Source organism: Pleurodeles waltl, chromosome 6 (assembly GCF_031143425.1).
Source record: "Pleurodeles waltl isolate 20211129_DDA chromosome 6, aPleWal1.hap1.20221129, whole genome shotgun sequence".
Classification (NCBI taxonomy): Eukaryota; Metazoa; Chordata; class Amphibia; order Caudata; family Salamandridae; genus Pleurodeles; species Pleurodeles waltl.
The window spans coordinates 17,954,971-17,975,361 of NC_090445.1; the positions used below are offsets into that span (position 1 = coordinate 17,954,971).

The 20,391-nt window shown below is 44.5% G+C and overlaps 1 protein-coding gene across 1 annotated transcript in view; it reads left to right on the plus strand.

The window, feature by feature from the left end:
- The window catches only part of NCS1 (neuronal calcium sensor 1), a 257,749-nt gene that overhangs the window by 133,897 nt on the left and 103,461 nt on the right, over positions 1–20,391 (plus strand). Inside the window, exon 2 of the mRNA XM_069237053.1 lies at positions 2,128–2,152. Within this exon, the coding sequence (XP_069093154.1) occupies positions 2,128–2,152 (25 nt within the window). The remainder of the gene's footprint in view (positions 1–2,127; positions 2,153–20,391) is intronic.

Genomic DNA, 20,391 nt, shown 5'->3' on the forward strand with positions numbered 1-20,391 from the left:
CTTTGTGGTGATGTGATGCTGAAAGGACTGGTGCTGTGTTCTCTCCCTCTCTGGAGGAAGGTTTTGAAAGTTGTCGAGTGGCAGGGTGCCTTATGTGGAGTGGCAGTGCTTTGAGGAGGTTTGGAGCTGTGTCATCCATCTGTTTGTAACCCCAGCCCATCAGCTTGTCTGTGACTAGGTCAGTTGTGTAATAATTATATAGAGTTTCAGTCTAATCGCATGGGGATTGAGAGGGCAGGGACGTCTGAAGGAAAGGTGGTAGCTTGGGATTGATGGTGCTGCTCTGTGGTGCTTCTCTGTGGTGGCCTGTGGTGGTGGTGGTGGTAGTTGTGGTGGTCTGTGGTGGTGTCTTTTCTGTGGTGGTGGTCTGTGGTGGTCTGTGGTGATGGTGGTAGTTGTGTTGGTCTGTAGTGGTGTCTTCTCTGTGGTGGTGTCTGTGGTGGTGGCGGTAGTGGTAGTTGTGGTTGTGTCTTCTCTGTGGTGGTGTCTGTGGTGGTGGTAGTTGTGGTGGTGGTCTGTTGTGGCCTGTGGTGCTGGTGGTGGTCTGTGGTGGTGTCTTCTCTGTGGTGGTGTCTATGGTGGCGGTGGTGGTGGTAGTTGTGATTGTGGTGGTCTGTGGTGGTGTCTTCTCTGTGGTGGTGTCTGTGGTGGTGGCGGTGGTGGTAGTTGTGGTGGTGGTCTGTGGTGGTGTCTTCTCTGTGGTGGTGTGTGTGGTGGTGGTGGTAGTTGTGGTGGTCTGTGGTGGTGTCTTCTCTGTGGTGGTGTCTGTGGTGGTGGCGGTGGTGGTAGTTGTAATTGTGGTGCTCTGTGGTGGTGTCTTCTCTGTGGTGGTGGCCTGTGGTGGTGGTGGCAGTTGTAGTGGTGGTCTGTGGTGGTGTCTTCTCTGTGGTGGTGTCTGTGGTGGTGGTAGTTGTGGTGGTGGTCTGTGGTGGTGTCTCCTCTGTGGTGGTGTCTGTGGTGGTGGCGGTGGTGGTAGTTGTGGTGGTGGTCTGTGGTGGTGTCTTCTTTGTGGTGGCCTGTGGGGGTGGTTGTGGTAGTTTTGATTGTGGTGGTCTGTGGTGGTGTCTTCTCTGTGGTGGCCTGTGGTGGTGGTGGTAGTTGTAATTGTAGTGGTCTGTGGTGGGGTCTGTGGTGGTGGTATGTGGTGGTGTCTGTGGTGGTGGTAGTTGTGGTGGTGATCTGTGGTGTTGTCTTCTCTGTGGTGGCCTGTGGTAGTAGTTGTGATTGTGGTGGTGGTCTGTAGTGGTGTCTTCTCTGTGGTGGCCTGTGGTGGTGGTGGTAGTTGTGGTGGTGGTCTGTGGTGGTGTCTTCTCTGTGGTAGCTTGTGGTGGTGGTGGTCTGCGGTGGTTTCTTCTCTGTGGTGGTGTCTGTGGTGGTGGTGGCGGGGGTGGTAGTTGTGATTGTGGTGGCCTGTGGTGGTGGTCTGTGGTGGTGTCTTTTCTGTGGTGGCTTAGCTGGCACTGCCGTAAGCCAGGACAGGCAGTTCTCTTGTGTGACAGTCATTGCGTTCTGTGACTCTCCTGATATGGTAGTGTTGAGGGACTGGATGTCTATCAAGGAGCTAAAAAGATACACAGAGGTTGGAACATAAGTGCAGGAAGGGTGGGCAGTGTGTGATCTTGAACTCACCTTGCAGTGTGCAGCTGATAGGTAACATGATCTTGATATCATGTGGTCATGTACTCACCTTTCAGTTTTCAGATATCATGCAATCATGTACTCACCTTGCAGAGTACAGATGAAGATATCATGTGGTCATGTACTCACCTTGCAGCATGCCGATGTAGATATCATATGACCATGTACTCACCTTGCAGTATGCAGATGATATGTGGTCATGTACTTACCTTGCAGTATGCAGATATCATGTGATCATGTGCTCATCTTGCAGTGTGCAGGTATTTTGTTTGTTATGTACTCACCATGCAGTGTGCAGTTGAGAGATAACGTGATCATGTGCCCATCTTGCAGGATGCAGATATCATGTGATCATGTGCCCACCTTGCAGGATGCAGATATCATGGGGCTATGTGCTCTCACATTGAATGTACAGTGCTTGGTACCATGTACTTGCCATGCAGCATGCAGCTGTGTTGCTAACAGTTGTGCTTTTCTTTTCTCTTGCAGTCACAGAAAAGGAGGTGCAGCAGTGGTGAGTGTTTTCTTCCTGTGGTTTGTGTGGGTGCCCTGCCTGTATGTATGAGGGTTGCAGGCCACGGTCCTCCTCAGCTCTGCGTTCCTCTAGAGAGTCCACCTCCAGTACAGTTATTAGCGCATGCTTGTCATCGCAGACAGAACCCCTTCTCGCTTGCTTGCCACGACAGAATGTGCCCCCTTCTTGCACGTTTATCACAGCTGAATACCCTCCTTGCATTCCTGTGACAGCAGGAAGCCTCCCTCTTTAGGTCTCGGGTAGACAGCACATGCACTGTCTCTTTGAGGCATTTTGTTTACACACTGTGGGTTTACAGCTCGCCCATAGCATTATCATTGGTTTGCTTCAGCGTCGCTCTCATTTCCTTCGTTATGGTTTGTGAAGGCATGCCTGTGTCAAGTCCGCTTCCTGTGTTTGGCCCTCCTGTGGAGCATGGACCTAGAGCTTGTGTCATCCGCTGCTTCCGTTTTTGGAGCTACTTTTTTCTTTGTGTTCAAGCACTCCTTGCGAGTGTATGTGCTTCATTCTGTCTCCCATATACCAATGACACCTGAGCAGACCCAACTTTAGAGACGTACCCTCACTCCCCATCCCCTTCTCAGATTAAGGACCATTTCCTCTGTTGTCCTAGCACACTCATTTTACACACTCCACTCCCCTTCCCAATCATCCCGCCCTACAACATCTGAACCATTACCCCAACTTTTCCCTGTGTGTCATTATTACGAATGCTCCTCTCCTGCAGGCTTCTTTCTGGGGGCATATTATTTTATTGTGAACTAAGAAAAGCGTTTCTCTACTTCGCCCCATATGCTCCCCAGCAGGTGATTCCTTTCGCTTTGCTGCTATTAAAGCAGCACATTGTTACCTTCGCAGCAGTTTTCTTTTCTGTAGGAGGCGGGTACTTTTTGACGTCACAGAGACCCCTTTCCCATGTTCCATTTGCTTTCCATTAGCAATGTGTTGCAACAAGAGCCGTGGCAGGGCCTCAATGCAAGTAGCCACAAAAGGTGCACATATTCCCTTCTTTAGCACTTATCTAGGCTGAAGGGTGCATTATAAACAGTCTTGTATCAGTCATGAACAGCAGGATGCTCTTTGGTGGAGGGCTGTGTAACCTCATTGATTTGGGCACTACCATGATAAGCAGGGATGTGGAAATAACAAGCATTGGCAATGCCAAGAGGTCGCAGCAATGCTAGCACTGTTGGCTTTCTCAGTGTTTGTATGGCAGTATGGCTCATGTTCAACATGGCTGAGAGTGAGGGAAAATAGCGCTATGACGATGCTATAAAACATTGCTATGACGATGCTATAAAACATTGCTAAAAGACATTGACAAAGCCAACAGTTCTCGCATAGCTGAGACCTCATAAATATTAATAACTCTTTAGTTCTATTCGATTGATTAAAATCTTACAAAGGAAGGACTATGATTAAAATTTGTAAGAGATCGAAGATATGAAACGTGAAGCGTTTATGGCATTAGAAATCAAAATACGGAAGTGCACGAGTGCTTGTCTGGGGATTAGCGAGTGTGGGGCTTGTTTAGGATCCCTCCCAAGACCTGGTTTACAGTTTGGATGTGCAGCTAAACAAGATTCGACACACTGTTGCAGAAAAATTCACACAGGTGTCTTTGTGTCATGCGTGCAGCTTTGTCTTGGAGTACCAGAGTGCCAGGATAGCCCCTGGTATTGATAAATCAGTAATTGTGCCCCAGCTAACACCCTATCCCGCTTATGACAGCTTATTTAGGAGGATCTGTTAGGGCCAAAGGTGACCTAAAGTTCAGACATGCAAATGCAAACCAGCTGTTTAAAGTGGATAGCTGCTGCCTGGTGGTCGCCAAGCACAACACGTGACTAGAGACCCCTAAGGACCTAGGCCCATATTTATACCTTTTTAGCACCGCATTTGCGTCATTTTTTGATGCAAAATCAAAATACAATTGCATTTTAGAAGTTTGCGCTGCTTTTGCGTCAGAAAATTACACAAATGCGGCACTAAAAAGTATAAATATGGGCCCTAGTTTAAAGTGCAAATGGCCAAAAAACAGAAGGTTTTAACAAACAGTTTCAAAAGGTAAACATCACACATCTCATCCAATCCAGCGTGCCAATGCCTGTTAGGCCTGGAAGTGTTAGGCTGGTATTCTGTGCCAGTGATGCCTCCTGTGGTTGGCTGGGGCTCTCCTTGCATACCTGCAAGAAATGGTCTCCTTTTGGGGTTTGTTGTGGGAAGAGGTACGGATGTCCTCGAAGTGAGTGGTTTGTCCTGTTGTGACACTCCACCATTTCAGGATTACATTTCCAAGTCACAGGCATCTCTTGAGAAGGTGGGGGAGGGAGTGTCTCATCCCTGTTCTGTTTGCCCTACGCCCAATCTCCTTGGGCCCTACCACCATTGGATCATCGAAAATTGACGCATGCGATGCAGCCTGCATTACTCTGTAACAACAACATATAGTAGATTCTGTCTGGTCATACAAATTCACATCTCCTGTAGGAGGTCAAGGTCCATTTGGCTACCAATATTTCTTGCAGCTGGGCACAAATCTTCATACAAGTGGACCACCCACTTACTGCCTACGTACCTCTCCTGACCTTTAACAACTGTTTCTGGGCTAGCGGATCTCCAGAAATTTGTCCAGGGTGTTAAACACTCTGATATGGACCACCAAGACATACTGTATGTGATTCTGTCTCATGTCTTTGTTTTTACCCTATACTTGAACTGACCCTTCATTAAACAGGAATATGTCTGCTTCACACTGACTTCTTCAAGGTGCAAATCTTTAGAGTTTTCAAATCCCTGACACTCCTAACTTGAAAATCTTCCCAAGCTGTATTGCTCTTCTATTTGTTATACCACACTACCTATGGTAGTTATGTTTCACTACAGTGTCTCATACTAGGTTATTGACAGTGTCTTGATATCCTTATGCATTTACAATTCATATCAGATTAACCAACTGTATTATATTACATTAAGTACTACATCTATTATGCCCAATGAAATATGTATTTATTTTTTATTTTGTGCTTTTATGGTTCTTCAAACTGAAATAAAGTTGTTTGATGATTATATTCTTATCTGTTTTTATAACTAGGGCTTCCGGTTTTTATGGTGTTTTTTTTTGTGACATTTCCGCCTGTCTGTATCCATATTTACATTTTGTTAATTTTATCTGTATTTTTCCATATTTAATTTGGGGTTTTTGAACAAATGAAGCTTAATCTAGTATATTTCCACTTTTATCTAACTGATAAATATATATTCTTAGTTGAATTCCTGGCAAGTCTCAGTGATGCAAACACCGACAGCACCTGCATGAAAACATGCATATTTTAGTATCAATCCTGTGCATATCTACTGATTTTTAAGCCTCATTACTAAAATGTATTTTTTTAACCCCAATATCTGTCAGTTTAGGCGGCTATTGGCTTGGCAGTCATGACTCACAGCATTTAGAATCACTCAAACTCTAAGTTACGTTTTAATCCACATTTAAAATATAAATACATACAGGAAACCAAATGGTTTTCTGTCTGTATGTATCTGTAAAAATCTGTAAAAACGGAAAACAGGGAGCCCTAATTATAATGCATTTTCTGGGATATAGCTCCTCTTTCTTTCTATAGAGTGAAGGTTAAGGCCAAGTAACACATTGTTGAAAAGCCCCTGCCGTTACACTGGTTTGTTGATGTTCTTTTAATCTCAATAGCCATCTCTTTCCTAAAAAGGCATTGTGAGTGCATCTGACCTTATTTGGTCCTTTATGATTAGTTGATAAGGGGAAATGTTAGTGGTTCGATGCACCTTTTGACTATGCTTAGAGTGATTCCACATAAATCATAACTTCACTAATAATACAACATCCTAGTCAATAAACAACATCAAATATTTTGGAGTCAATAATCTTTACGAACCATGATCCAATTGCCCATGAATAACCACACCTTTTTAGTAAAGTTAGAAAATGTATTTCCCTAGATTAACAATGCTAATGTCACGTAGATTAGTATCAAAACCAAATAGTACACGTACACAAACAACACAGGTTGGCATGCTAATATCACGTAGATTAGTCTCAAAACCAAATAGTACACGTATACAAACAACACAGGTTGGCATCTGAAAAACCTCAATTTAGCTAAAGCATTAATAACAAAACACTCAAGAGTTATAATACAAATCAATAGCATCAACAACTGAAAGACATAAATAGTATACATCTAGGCACAACAGAAGAACAGAATCAATTCTTGATTAATGATAATTGTCGACTGCGGGACTTACTAACTAACCTTCAAATTAGAATAGCATGTTTGGACTTCATGCAAAACAGTTTGGTCAAAGTAATTAGGAAAACATCTAACTCTGGCTCTATCAAAACAGCGGTTGGTACTGAAAGGTAAGCACAAATACGGCTTGGAAAGAATAACATTTCATTACACCTCTCCTCAATGCGTCAGCAGATGCAGTCTCTTCGTCTGGTGGACATCCGTCTGGTCAGCATCAGAAATGGGGCAGTGAAAGGGAATGGCTCAGCCACGGTTGGGCACTAAGTCACTGAACCAACCTAGGGGCATTAAACTAAATCGTCAACATTAGCACAAATTAACAAAGTACATGGAACCATAATGCTACACATAAAACGCTCTATCATGGGTAAGAAGAATGGCAGAATAGAGACTACTCTCGAAGGGGTCAGAAAGGAACTGCGACTGCTCTGTCCTAAGTGCAGACAGGCGAAGTTAAACGAGCATAAAGTATCGTCTCACGCCATCATTGGTCAGAAAATCGTACGTTCACAGTAGGACCAATAGACTTTACTTTATAAATCTAAAATGTAACTAAGCAGTCTTTCACATGTCGATGATTGGCTCCTATTCTCCTGTCCCTTTGTCAGGTTTGTCAGGTAACTGTTTTGTTACAATCCCCGTTGTAGTCAGCGCGGCTATTGTTCAGTCCTGGGAACATCGTCTTCTCATGCGTCATGCCTACAATGTTTCAACTTCTAGTTCAGCACATTTCAACAGATAGTTCTCATGAGAAAGTCTAAAACATTTACAAATTGCTTGGGCAACTTTGTGTGAACAATAGACAATTTTCAATTCCCTGCTTTCACAGGACATGTACATTTATTTAATTATTTCTACCGAGCAACTTAACATGAGGCTCTATCGACTAGGCCCAAGCTACATGACTAATCAATGCCTAATTTTATTTTTAAGTAAATACATAGCACTAATATGTTAATGCAACTTGCTAATACAATTTTTCTACATGTACACATCAGTTAGACTATAAACGTATATTCATAATCACTTGTAGTTCGTCTCATGGTGGCCACATCCGTGGGCACATTTTCCATGATACACATTATTTCTCTATGCTATCCTAATTCATGCAAATTCTTAACAGTTAATCAACGCAAATATATTAGTAATTAATTCAGCTTTCACAAGATTACCCTTACCGTATTAGAGGGCCACCTTGAAGAGTTCCTGTTTTAGTTTATCTTGTAATGTTGGATGGGTTAGTAAGCTTTAGTACTCCTATTGGGTGGGGTGTGGTGGAGTGGGTGGGTTTTAATTTCTTTTTCTATATTGCTTTTCTATTCCTCTCTATAGCCCTCTCTTTTCCTATAACTTTATCACTTGCAATCTGGTTGAAGTTATCACATGTTTATGTAGTCCCTGATACCACCACAGGTTTACATACCAACTCGCCTCCTTATGTTGGTACCAATGCATGTACTATATGAGCCTATTTCACAAGGATGCTTGAGACCCTAAGGGGACATCTTAGGCAGACCTCCACACTAACCTTTCACCTCTGAAGATATGTGTGCTACCGGTTTGCAACCTCTGAAAGTACTGTCCCTCAACGCCAAGGGCCTTAACCATCCTGTCAAAAGAAGAAACATATCTGACTATTGCCATAGACCGAAGGGTGACATCATATTACTACAAGAGACACAACTGAGTCTTGCTGAATCTCTGAAAGTTAAATGCTAGTGGATTAGTGACTGTTTCGACTCACCTGCACATCACAGGAAAAATGGAGTTGTAACTCTGATCTCGAACAAATCTAACCTTTCAGCCGCATTACACCAACAGGACAAGGGGGGCAGGTGGGTAATCATCCTAGACAGAGTTTTATATTATCAACATATATACTCCTAACAGTGACGATCCTGAGATCTGGTCTTCTCTCAATAAAACCATCAAGCCCAATGGGCTTGAGTACGAACCCTAGAGCAGCATCATTTGCAGGGTCTCTACTCTGCCCCCTGGTTTAACAGTCGTTTCGATGTCTGCCTCCTTGAGTGAGCCTCTGAGTTTAAGACCTCCACGGATTTTTCCTCGGTAACTTACTATTGATTGTCTCTACATACTATATGTAATATTACTGTATGGGCTCTACATCTTTGCCCAATAGCACCTATTATCCTGCTATTGCTGATTGAGCCAAGAGGGAGAGTAAAGACACTTGAGACGCCATGCAATGGCGAATAGATCATGAATATATGTATCCAGTCACTGTTAATTACCATTATCATTTGTTTACCCCCACTCGCACCAGCCTTAAATCAAATCAATTGGACTGGTTTTTACTAATTTTGCTTTGTAATTTTGTTTTCTTTATTATCTAACTAGTAGTGACCACTAACGGCATGTTAATTCCCAAGGGGCCCCCGTATGACCAGGGATGGTAAGCATACTGGTTTGCTACTGTACACGACTGGTTATTACCACCACTTACACTGTTGTGTCACAGGTGTTTTCAGTCTTTATCCGTGTGTATTGATCTGATTATTTGTTTCCTAGGGTGACGGTTTTGTTCCTTTTTTGACAGACAGTTAACTTCAATGTAAGTGACTTCATTATCTTTTTCTTTTGAATTATTTAACTCCCTTAAACTTATTAAGAGTCAGGAGAAGTTTTTCTATATTTGGTCCTGAAGAAGCGTCATAGGATCTCTATAGACCACCGCACGCGAAACATGTTGACCATACAGTAGGGGATTTGTGATAATTTCCTGTCTCCAACTTTAGGTAGAAAGTGGTTGAGCGTGATATCTCATTTTCCACTTTCCTGATGTTTTTAATCTTGGTCTCAGTCCTATTATTTTGTTCTATTAAATAATTTTGTCTGATTGGGGCTGAGAACTAATTTTAATATTTCACTCTCCTGCCAGGAATAGTGCCTGACCTTGACACTGACTAGTGAGTATTCATCACTACGGCAGTCACTCAAAAGATCTCAGGCAAAGAGCCCCCTAACGGGGAGCCCGTCAGACATTGCAGCGCCGGTCTGACGAGGAGCTACCCGATGATGAAGCATGACATCCCCTCGGATGTGTGAGGGCTCTTGCTCCTGAACATTAACGCTCCCTAGTCACATCTTTCCCTGGAACAGTGTACACATTAAGTGCATTATGGGTAATCATCCTAGCCAGAGTTTTATATTATCAACATATATACTCCTAACAGTGACGATCCTGAGTTCTGGTCTTCTCTCAATAAAACCATCACAGAACTTTCCCAAAGGGATGGCATTATTTTAGGTGGTGATTTCAATCTCCCAATAGATGATACACTTGACCTACTATCCAAAGTGAAATTTTTAGGCCCAGCGAATCCCATACTCGCCTTGTAAATCTATGTAAAACACATAATGTAATAGAAGTATGGAGAATCCACAGTCCTACAGGCAGTGAATATACCTTTTACGCACATCCTCATGATTCCTTCTCTAGGATTCACTCTCTTTCAGTAAATTATCGGACCCTCCAGCAAGCAGCTTCTCCACAAATAGAACCGATTGTGATCACAGACCATGTGGGCATTTCTTCAGAATTACAAACTGGTGGACCTACCCCAGCCTCAAAACAATGGAGAATGAATTATTTGATTATAGATGATGAAGTATAGAGAACCTCCATTCAAAATAACATAATACACTTTATAAACCAAAGTAACATAAATGAGATCCCAGCCAAATTGTTTTGGGATTCACTTAGAGCCACAATAAGAGGATACATGATTAACCTCATGTTGTCCAAAAGCAAAAAGGATAATCTAGGCCTAAATACCTGGAGGCTAGAATCAAAGCACTGGAACCCAAATTAAACCATTCCAAGGGTTCCATGGGCTGAAATCTCTGAAATATAAATACAATAACATGCTGAATGCTAAAGCTTACAAATGGATTGAGGTGAATAAAGCAGAAAAAAAGATCATAATGAATAAACCCATCTGGTTCTTGGCTAATTACTTCAAATTGGGAACGAATGCACTTATCATCCCAGATATCAAAACGCAAATGGCTGAAATGTGACATCAATGAAAGACATTTTGGATTCTTTTTGAGATTTCTATGAAACTTTATATACACTGAACACTAAAATTGGTGCTCAGCTTTGCCCCAAACTTTCAAACAAATTTTCATTGCCCGTTCTAGATTTGGAATCTAGAGATAGTCTCAACAAACCTATAGAGGAAGGCGAAGTCCTCAAAGCTATAACTAATTAACTTAACAGTAAGCAAAGCTCCCGGCCCGGATGGGTGCATAGTAACTTTTATAAAACAAATGCACAAACACTAATTACACCTCTCAATAACTTGTTCCTTTATATCCCAGACACAGGTAAGAATCAAGGTTCAGCTGTTGTTGCAGCAATAGTTGTGATTCCTAAACAAGGAAAACATCCCCTAGAAATACAAAAAATATTGACTTATCTCACTTATAAATATTGACTGTAGGATATATGCCAAAGTGTTATCTAAACGATTAGAAAAAGTTTTTAGGTCAACTGATACACCTGACTCAAACATGATTCCTCAAAGACTGGCAAGGCAAGTGACAATGTCAAAACTATGTGCCATGCTCTTGAAAAAGCTAAATCCTTACATTTTCCCACGCAGCGATAGCTCTAGACGCAGAGAAGATTTTTGATCTTTCATAAAGTTTCATGGCGCTTCATGCAGGCCACACTGATGAAATTTGGTCTTGGTGAAATTTTTGTTAAGATGGCGTTTGCCCCCTATTAAAATCCATAATGTTGTACAGCAAAGAAATGCCCTTTAAAATTAGGCACATTTCAGGGCTTCCCCCTCTCTCCACTTCCCTTTACACTGTCCATTGAAACATTATTAGAGTAAATCAGGATTGACAGTGGTATTAAAGGTATTCCTTTCTCTTGTGGACCACAAAAAGTAGAGCATTATGCAGATAATATTATAATATCCACAGGGGAAGCTGACAGAGCTATTTTTTGTACCCAAAAAGTAATGTCGACATATGCAGAAGTGTATGCTTGCACACTCAGCAAGGAAAACAACTGAAGCCTTCTCCATGAAGATCCACTGTTTCTCATCTGATAGTCAAAATACTGTTCTCAAATGGCAGAGCACTTTGTTAAAATACTTAGGAATATGGTTTGGGAAGGACACTCGAGGAACCCTGTCAATCAATGAAGATAAAACAATTTCCAAGATCAAGGAATTGATTACACAATGGTCCCCTAAATGTATTATCTGGTGGGGTGGACTGGAAACAATTAAAATGATGTTAAAACCTATAATTAACTTCCTGGCCAGTATCCTTCCCTTTACATTTGTATACGACTTCTACAGATTTGTAGACAACACATTGATGGAATTTTTATAGAAAAACAAAAATCTAGAATTACTCTCAAGAACCTGAGAATGGATAACAAGGAAGCTGGAGTTACAATCCTAGATTCCCCTCTGCACCCACAGTCCTTTTGTGGGCAGACAAGGTGCTTGGTGGGTCTCTTCAGTCACCTGTGATGTCCTTGCTTGGCTGCCTTTTGAGAGAGATTTGTCAGTTCTAGTTTGATGTGTGCCCTTTTAATGATACATACTTCTCTATGTGCTATAGGTAGGAAACTTTCCCAAACACTTCAACATCTGATTTAGCTTCCTTGTGGTTCAATAAACAGATCAAAATAGATGGCCAAGATGGTTTTTGGAGTGAATGAGCATCCAAAGGGAACTCCTAGTGAAAGATGTCGGTACCATAAAGGACTCTATTTCTTTTGATGACTTGCAACACAAGTACAAACTATCTGACTTAGACTTATACACCTTTTTAAAGATAAAATTATCTTTTGTCTTGGGATCTTAAGTAAAGTTTAAAGGAGACAAATAACACAGCAGGGTGCACCACAAACAGACACACAACACAGCGAGATCTGTATCAGACTAACACCAAAGCAGGGTTTACAATGAACAACACCAAGGTGGTCATTATGACCCCGGCGGTCACGTTAATATGGAGGAAGGTTCTGTCACCAGGCGTGCGGTACTTTTCTCCATATTATGACATTGGCTAAAGCCAAACCACCAATGTACCACACCGACCGCCACGGTGGTAACGACCGCTGGGCTGGAGACTTCACTCTCCAGCCCGGTGGCTGTCACTTGCCTGCCTGCGGGATTATGACCCCGCCTCCCGCGATGGTTTTTGTGGCATCCTTACGGCCACGAAAACCATGGCGGTAGGCACTATCCATAACAGGGAATCCCTTCCCTGTCACTCATAGGGGTCTTGCCCGTCCCCCTCCCCCTCCACAGGTTTCCCCCCACCCCACCTTTCTCTCCAGGCCCCCCATACATGCCCCTCCCTTCACACACACATACACACACTCATTCCAACATACATCCACGCATGCATACATCCATTCACACACACCTGCACACACTTACATACATACACGCACACATGCATTCACACAACTCAACATACACGCACTCACACATACATACATGCACACACACAACACGCAACAGACACCTGCATACATGCATGCACAAACATACACACACACCCCCAAACACACACACAACACCCCCCCACCCCTTCCCCTGTTGGAGCACCCAACTTACCTGTCGCCAAGGGGTCCTCTGGCAGGAGACGGGACGAGGCGCTACTGCCAGCAGCAGTGTCCACCAGCAGAACACTGCCAGGCCGCATTATTGTCATAATACGGCAGACGGCGGTCTACTGGCGTGGGGCTGCTGCTGGCAGCAGCGCCACCTTACCCCCATCCGCCGGCATGGCCACAGCCACATTTCCGCCATCCTTCTGGTGGAAATACGGCTGTGGTCATAATCCGGCGGACGGCTGGTAGCCGCGGCGACAGTCTTTTGGCGGCCGTCGCCACGGCAGTAGACGGTTTTTACCGCCATGGTCCTAATGAGGGACAAAGTCTTGTGTACAGTAAAGAAGCACCACAACATTGTTTACAGTGGACAAACCGCACATCAGGGTTTACAAGGAACAAACGCCATACCAAGGTTTACAAGGAACAAACATCACACCAGGGTTTTCAACCCAACAAACGCCACTTTAGGGTTTACATGGAACAAACGCCACACCAGGGTTTACAAGGAACAAACGCCACACCACAGTTTACAAGGAACAAACGCCACACCAGGGTTTACAAGGAACAAACGCCATACCAGGGTTTTCAAGCAGCAAACGCCACACCAGGGTTTACAAGGAACAAACACCACACCACGGTTTACAAGTAACAAACGCCACATTAGGGTTTACAAGGAACAAACACCACAAAAGGGTTTACAAGTAACAAACGCCACGTCAGGGTTTACAAGGAACAAACGCCACAAAAGGGTTTACAAGTAACAAACGCCACGTCAGGGTTTACAAGGAACAAACGCCACACCAGGGTTGTCAAGCAACAAACACCACACCAGGGCTTACAAGGAACAAACACTACATTAGGGTTTACAAGGAACAAACACCACACCAGCGTTTACAAGGAACAAACGCCACATCAGGGTGTTCAAGGAACAAATGCCACACCAGGATATACAAAGAACAAACTCCACATTAGGGTTTACAAGGAACGAACCCCACATTAGGGTTTACAAGGAAAGAATGCCACATTAGGGTTTACAAGGAACAAATGCCACACAGGGTTTACAAGTAACAAACGCTATGGGTTTACAAGGAACAAATGCCACACCAGGGTTTTCAAGGAACAAACGCCACACCAGGGCTTACAAGGAACAAACACTACATTAGGGTTTACAAGGAACAAACACCACACCAGCGTTTACAAGGAACAAACACCACACCAGCGTTTACAAGGAACAAACACCACATCAGGGTGTTCAAGGAACAAATGCCACACCAGGATTTACAAAGAACAAACTCCACATTAGGGTTTACAAGGAACGAACCCCACATTAGGGTTTACAAGGAAAGAATGCCACATTAGGGTTTACAAGGAACAAAAGCCACACCAGGGTTTTCAAGGAACAAATGCCACACCAGGGTTTACAAGGAGCGAATACAACACCAGGGTTTACAAGGAACAAATGCCACATTAGGGTTTACAGGGAATGAACACCACACCAGAGTTTACAAGGAACAAACCCCACGTCAGGGTTTACAAGGAACAAATGCCACATCAGGGATTAAAAAGAACAAACTCCATGTCAGGGTTTACGAGATAAAAATGCCACATTAGGGTTTACAAGGAACGAGCACCACATTAGGGTTTACAAGGAAGAAACGTCACATCAAGGTTTACAAGTAGCAAATGCCACATCAGAGTTTACAAGGATCAAACGCCACATCAGTGTTTACAAGAAACAAACACCACATTAGGGTTTAAAGTTAACAAACGCCACATTAGGTTTTAAAAGGAACAAACGCCACACCAGAGTTTTCAAGGAACAAATGCCACACCAGAGTTTACAAGGATCAAATGCCACATCAGTGTTTACAAGAAACAAACACCACATTAGGGTTTAAAGTTAACAAACGCCACATTAGGGTTTACAAGGAACAAACGCCACACTAGGGTTTACAAGGAACAAACACCATGTTGCAGGTCAGGGTTTACAAGGAACAAACGCCACATCAGGGTTTACAAGTAATAAACGCCACGTCAGGGTTTCCAAGGAGCAAACGCTACACCACGGTTTATAAGGAACAAATGCCACACCAGGGTTTACAAGTAACAAATGCCATGAGTATACAAGGAACAAACGCCACACCACGGTTTATAAGGAACAAATGCCACACCAGGGTTTACAAGTAACAAATGCCATGAGTTTACAAGGAACAAACGCCACACCACGGTTCATAAGGAACAAATGCCACACCAGGGTTTACAGGTAACAAATGCCACGGGTTTACAAGGAACAAACCCCATGTCGCACATCAGGGTTTACAAGGAACAAACACCACGCCAGGGTTTACAAGTAACAAACGCCACACCACGGTTTATAAGGAACAAATGCCACACCAGGGTTTACAAGTAACAAATGCCATGAGTATACAAGGAACAAACGCCACACCACGGTTTATAAGGAACAAACCCCACACCAGGGTTTACAAGTAACAAATGCCACACCAGGTTTACAAGTAACAAATGCCATGAGTTTACAAGGAACAAACGCCACACCAGGGTTTACAAGGAACAAATGCCATGAGTTTGCAAGGAACAAACACCACACCAGAGTTTACAAGGAACATACGCCACACCATGGTTTATAAGGAACAAACGCCATACCAGGGTTTACAAGTAACAAATGCCACGGGTTTACAAAGAACAAACACCACACCAGGGTTTACAAGTAACAAATGCCACACCAGGGTTTACAAGTAACAAATGCCATGAGTATACAAGGAACAAACGCCACACCACGGTTTATAAGGAACAAATGCCACACCAGGGTTTACAGGTAACAAATGCCATGAGTTTACAAGGAACAAACGCCACACCACGGTTTATAAGGAACAAATGCCACACCAGGGTTTACAAGGAACAAATGCCATGAGTTTACAAGGAACAAACGCCACACCATGGTTTATAAGGAACAAACGCCACACCAGGGTTTACAAGTAACAAATGCCACGGGTTTACAAGGAACATACGCCACACCAGGGTTTACAAGTAACAAATGCCACGGGTTTACAAGGAACAAACCCCATGTCGCACATTAGGGTTTACAAAGAACAAACGCCACATTAGGGTTTACAAGGAACATACGCCACACTAGGGTTTACAAGTAACAAATGCCATGGGTTTACAAGGAACAAACGCCACACCAGGGTTTACAAGTAACAAATGCCATGGGTTTACAAGGAACAAACGCCACACCAGGGTTTTTAAAGAACAAACGCCATACCAGGGTTTACAAGTAACAAATGCCACACCAGGGTTTACAAGGAACAATCCCCATGTCGCACATCAGGGTTTACAAAGAACAAACGCCAAACTAGGGTTCATACGGAACGAACGCCACATTAGGGTTTACAAGGAACAAACGCCACACTATGGTTTACAAGGAACAAACCCCATGTCGCACATTAGGGTTTATAAGGAACAAATGCCACATCAGGGTTTAAAAAGAACAAACTCCATGCCAGGGTTTACAAGGAATGAACGCCACATTAGGGTTTACAAGGAACGAACGCCACATTAGGGTTTACAAGGAATGAACGCCACATTAGGGTTTACAAGGAACGAACGCCACATTAGGGTTTACAAGGAATGAACGCCACATTAGGGTTTACAAGGAACGAACGCCACATTAGGGTTTACAAGGAACAAACGCCACATTAGGGTTTACAAGGAACGAACGCCACATTAGGGTTTACAAGGAATGAACGCCACATTAGGGTTTACAAGGAACGAACGCCACATTAGGGTTTACAAGGAACGAACGCCACATTAGGGTTTACAAGGAACGAACGCCAAATTAGGGTTTACAAGGAACGAACGCCACATTAGGGTTTACAAGGAATGAACGCCACATTATGGTTTACAAGGAATGAACGCCACATTAGGGTTTACAAGGAATGAACGCCACATTAAGGGTTTACAAGGAATGAACGCCACATTAGGGTTTACAAGGAATGAACGCCACATTAAGGGTTTACAAGGAACGAACGCCACATTAGGGTTTACAAGGAACGAACGCCACATTAGGGTTTACAAGGAACGAACGCCACATTAGGGTTTACAAGGAATGAACGCCACATTATGGTTTACATGGAACGAACGCCACATTAGGGTTTACAAGGAATGAACGCCACATTATGGTTTACATGGAACGAACGCCACATTAGGGTTTACAAGGAATGAACGCCACATTAGGGTTTACATGGAACGAACGCCACATTAGGGTTTACAAGGAATGAACGCCACATTAGGGTTTACAAGGAACGAACGCCACATTAGGGTTTACAAGGAATGAACGCCACATTAGGGTTTACAAGGAATGAACGCCACATTAAGGGTTTACAAGGAACGAACGCCACATTAGGGTTTACAAGGAATGAACGCCACATTAGGGTTTACAAGGAACGAACGCCACATTAGGGTTTACAAGGAATGAACGCCACATTATGGTTTACATGGAACGAACGCCACATTAGGGTTTACAAGGAATGAACGCCACATTATGGTTTACATGGAACGAACGCCACATTAGGGTTTACAAGGAATGAACGCCACATTAGGGTTTACAAGGAATGAACGCCACATTAGGGTTTACAAGGAATGAACGCCACATTAGGGTTTACAAGGAATGAACGCCACATTAGGGTTTACAAGGAATGAACGCCACATTAGGGTTTACAAGGAACGAACGCCACATTAGGGTTTACAAGGAATGAACGCCACATTAGGGTTTACAAGGAATGAACGCCACATTAGGGTTTCCATCCCCCCAGTGGCGTAACGAAACTTGATGGGGGACCCCACACAGTAAACGGTGCTGCGCCCCACACACCCCCACCCCTCCCCCACCGGACTCAACAGCAGCTTTCAGGTTAGGGTACTGTGTTGAGGGGTCCCCTCTGGAACTCGGGCCCACCCATCACTGGGAGGGCTGCGGTGGTCTTTGTTATGTCACTGATGGCTCTGCACATACATGTCATATGTAAGGCTCCCAATGTTCCTTTTTTACTGATTTTAACAGATGAATGCGGACAGAAAACGATGTGTTTGGGGTCTGTATTTATTTTAAAAAGTGGAAAAATGCAGAAAATTGAGCTTCTCATCAGTGACTTTCCTTGTTGAGCATGAATTCCCAGCCAGTAGTCCTGCAGGTTGAGAGCATGTGGAGTTAAAAACACACATTAAATGTTCTACAATTACTGCATCTCCTAACATATGTTTGTGCTATTACACACATATTTTCATGGGGCTTTATACATTTATTGTGTTTAGCTGCTAAATGTGCAAAGATCGCGCAGGCACCAAAGTAAGAGTGCACATGTATTGCTTAAATAAATGAGGAAACAGAGGAGATGGTGCTTCAGATGTTCACAAAACGCGCGATAAATATGAGTAAATACAAATACAATTGCCAAAAAATGAATATGGATAAATACGGATGGAAATGTTGAAAAAGTAAACACCATAAAACTGGGATCCCTGGTCATGTTTAAGAAGCTGTGTCCAGGCGGGGTCAGAGGTCACTCCAGGCTCAGGGGCTCCCAGACCTTCCCCATGACTCCTACCACAGGAACCACATGTCCTCTCTTCCCCCCCCCCCCAGCCCCACCGCCCCAGTGCTTCTTCACTCTCCCCACCTTTTGCCATTGTCAGCTCCCCCCTTCCTCTGCCCCCTCCCCTTCCAGCTCCAACCTCTCCCTCTGCCCTCTTCTCTCTTCTTCCTATTACTCCTGCCCCTCCAGTCTGTTTCTGTGCTCCTCTCCCCCACTGTCCTACCCCTGCCATCATCCTTCTGCCCTCCTACTGTCCTCCTCTCTGCCCTCCTGTCTGCCTTCCTCTCTACCATTCTCCTACCCCTGCCATCATCCTTCTGCCCTTCGACTGCCCTCCTCTCTGCCCTCCTCCTGTCCTCCTCTCTACCATTCTCCTACCCCTTCTACCCTTCTCCTGTCCTCCTCTCTCCATTCTCCTACCCCTGCCATCATCCTTCTGCCCTTCTACTGCCCTCCTCTCTGCCTTCCTCCTGTCCTCCTCTCTACTATTCTCCTACCACTTCCACCATCCTTCTACCCTCCTCTCTGCCCTACTGTCTGCCCTCCTCTCTCCCAGTCTCCTACCTCTTCCATCATCCTTCTGCCCTTCCGCTGCCCTCCTCTCTGCCCTCCTCTCTACCATTCTCCTACCCCTTCTACACTCCTCCTGTCCTCCTCTCTGCCCTCCTCCTGTCCTCCTCTCTGCCCTCCTCTCTGCCCTCCTCTCTCCTTTCTCCTACCCCTTCCATCATCCTTCTGCCCTTCTACTGCCCTCCTCTCCACCCTCCTCCTGTCCTCCTCTCTACCATTCTCCTACCCCTTCCACCATCCTTCTACCCTCCTCTATACCCTTCTACTGCCCTCCTCTCTACCCTCCTCTCTCTCTTCTTCCTATTACCCCTGCCCCTCCAGCCTGTTTCTGTGATCCTCTCTCCCACTCTCCTACCCCTGCCATCATCCTTCTGCCCTTCTACTGCCCTCCTCTCTGCCCTCCGCCCCTCCTCCTCTTTGCCCTTTCCTTGTCACTCCTTCCTTCTGCTCCTCCTGACCACCCCCTTTCTTTGCTGCCTCTCCTCTCTCACCACTCCTGCCTCACTCTCCCTTTCTTTGCCGTCTCTCCTCTCTCACCACTCCTGCCTCACTCTCCCTTTCTTTGCTGTCTCTCCTCTCTCACCACTCCTGCCTCACTCTCCCTTTCTTTGCTGTCTCTCCTCTCTCACCACTCCTGCCTCACTCCCCCTTTCTTTGCTGTCTTCTCTCTCACCACTCCTGCCTCACTCTCCCTTTCTTTGCTGTCTCTCCTCTTTCCCCACTCCTGCCTCACTCTCCCTTTCTTTGCTGTCTCTCCTCTCTCACCACTCCTGCCTCACTCTCCCTTTCTTTGCTGTCTCCTCTCTCACCACTCCTGCCTCACTCTCCCTTTCTTTGCTGTCTCTCCTCTCTCCACTCCTACCTCACTCTCCCTTTCTTTGCTCTCTCCTCTCTCTCTCCACTCCCGCCTCACTCTCCCTTCTCTCTGTGTGTTTCTCCCTTCTTCCTTTAAGTGCCCCGGTTCTCCTTTCTCGCCCCCTCTCACATCTCTGCCCTCCTTCTTGCCCCCCTCCCCATCCTTCGGTTTCCTCTCTCTCTCTCTAGTATTATGTGATTCAGGTGGGCGGCAGGGAGGGCTGGGGCGGTGGCACTGAGCCTGCTCTCGGGTTACAGCAGTTTACTGGGTTAATAATT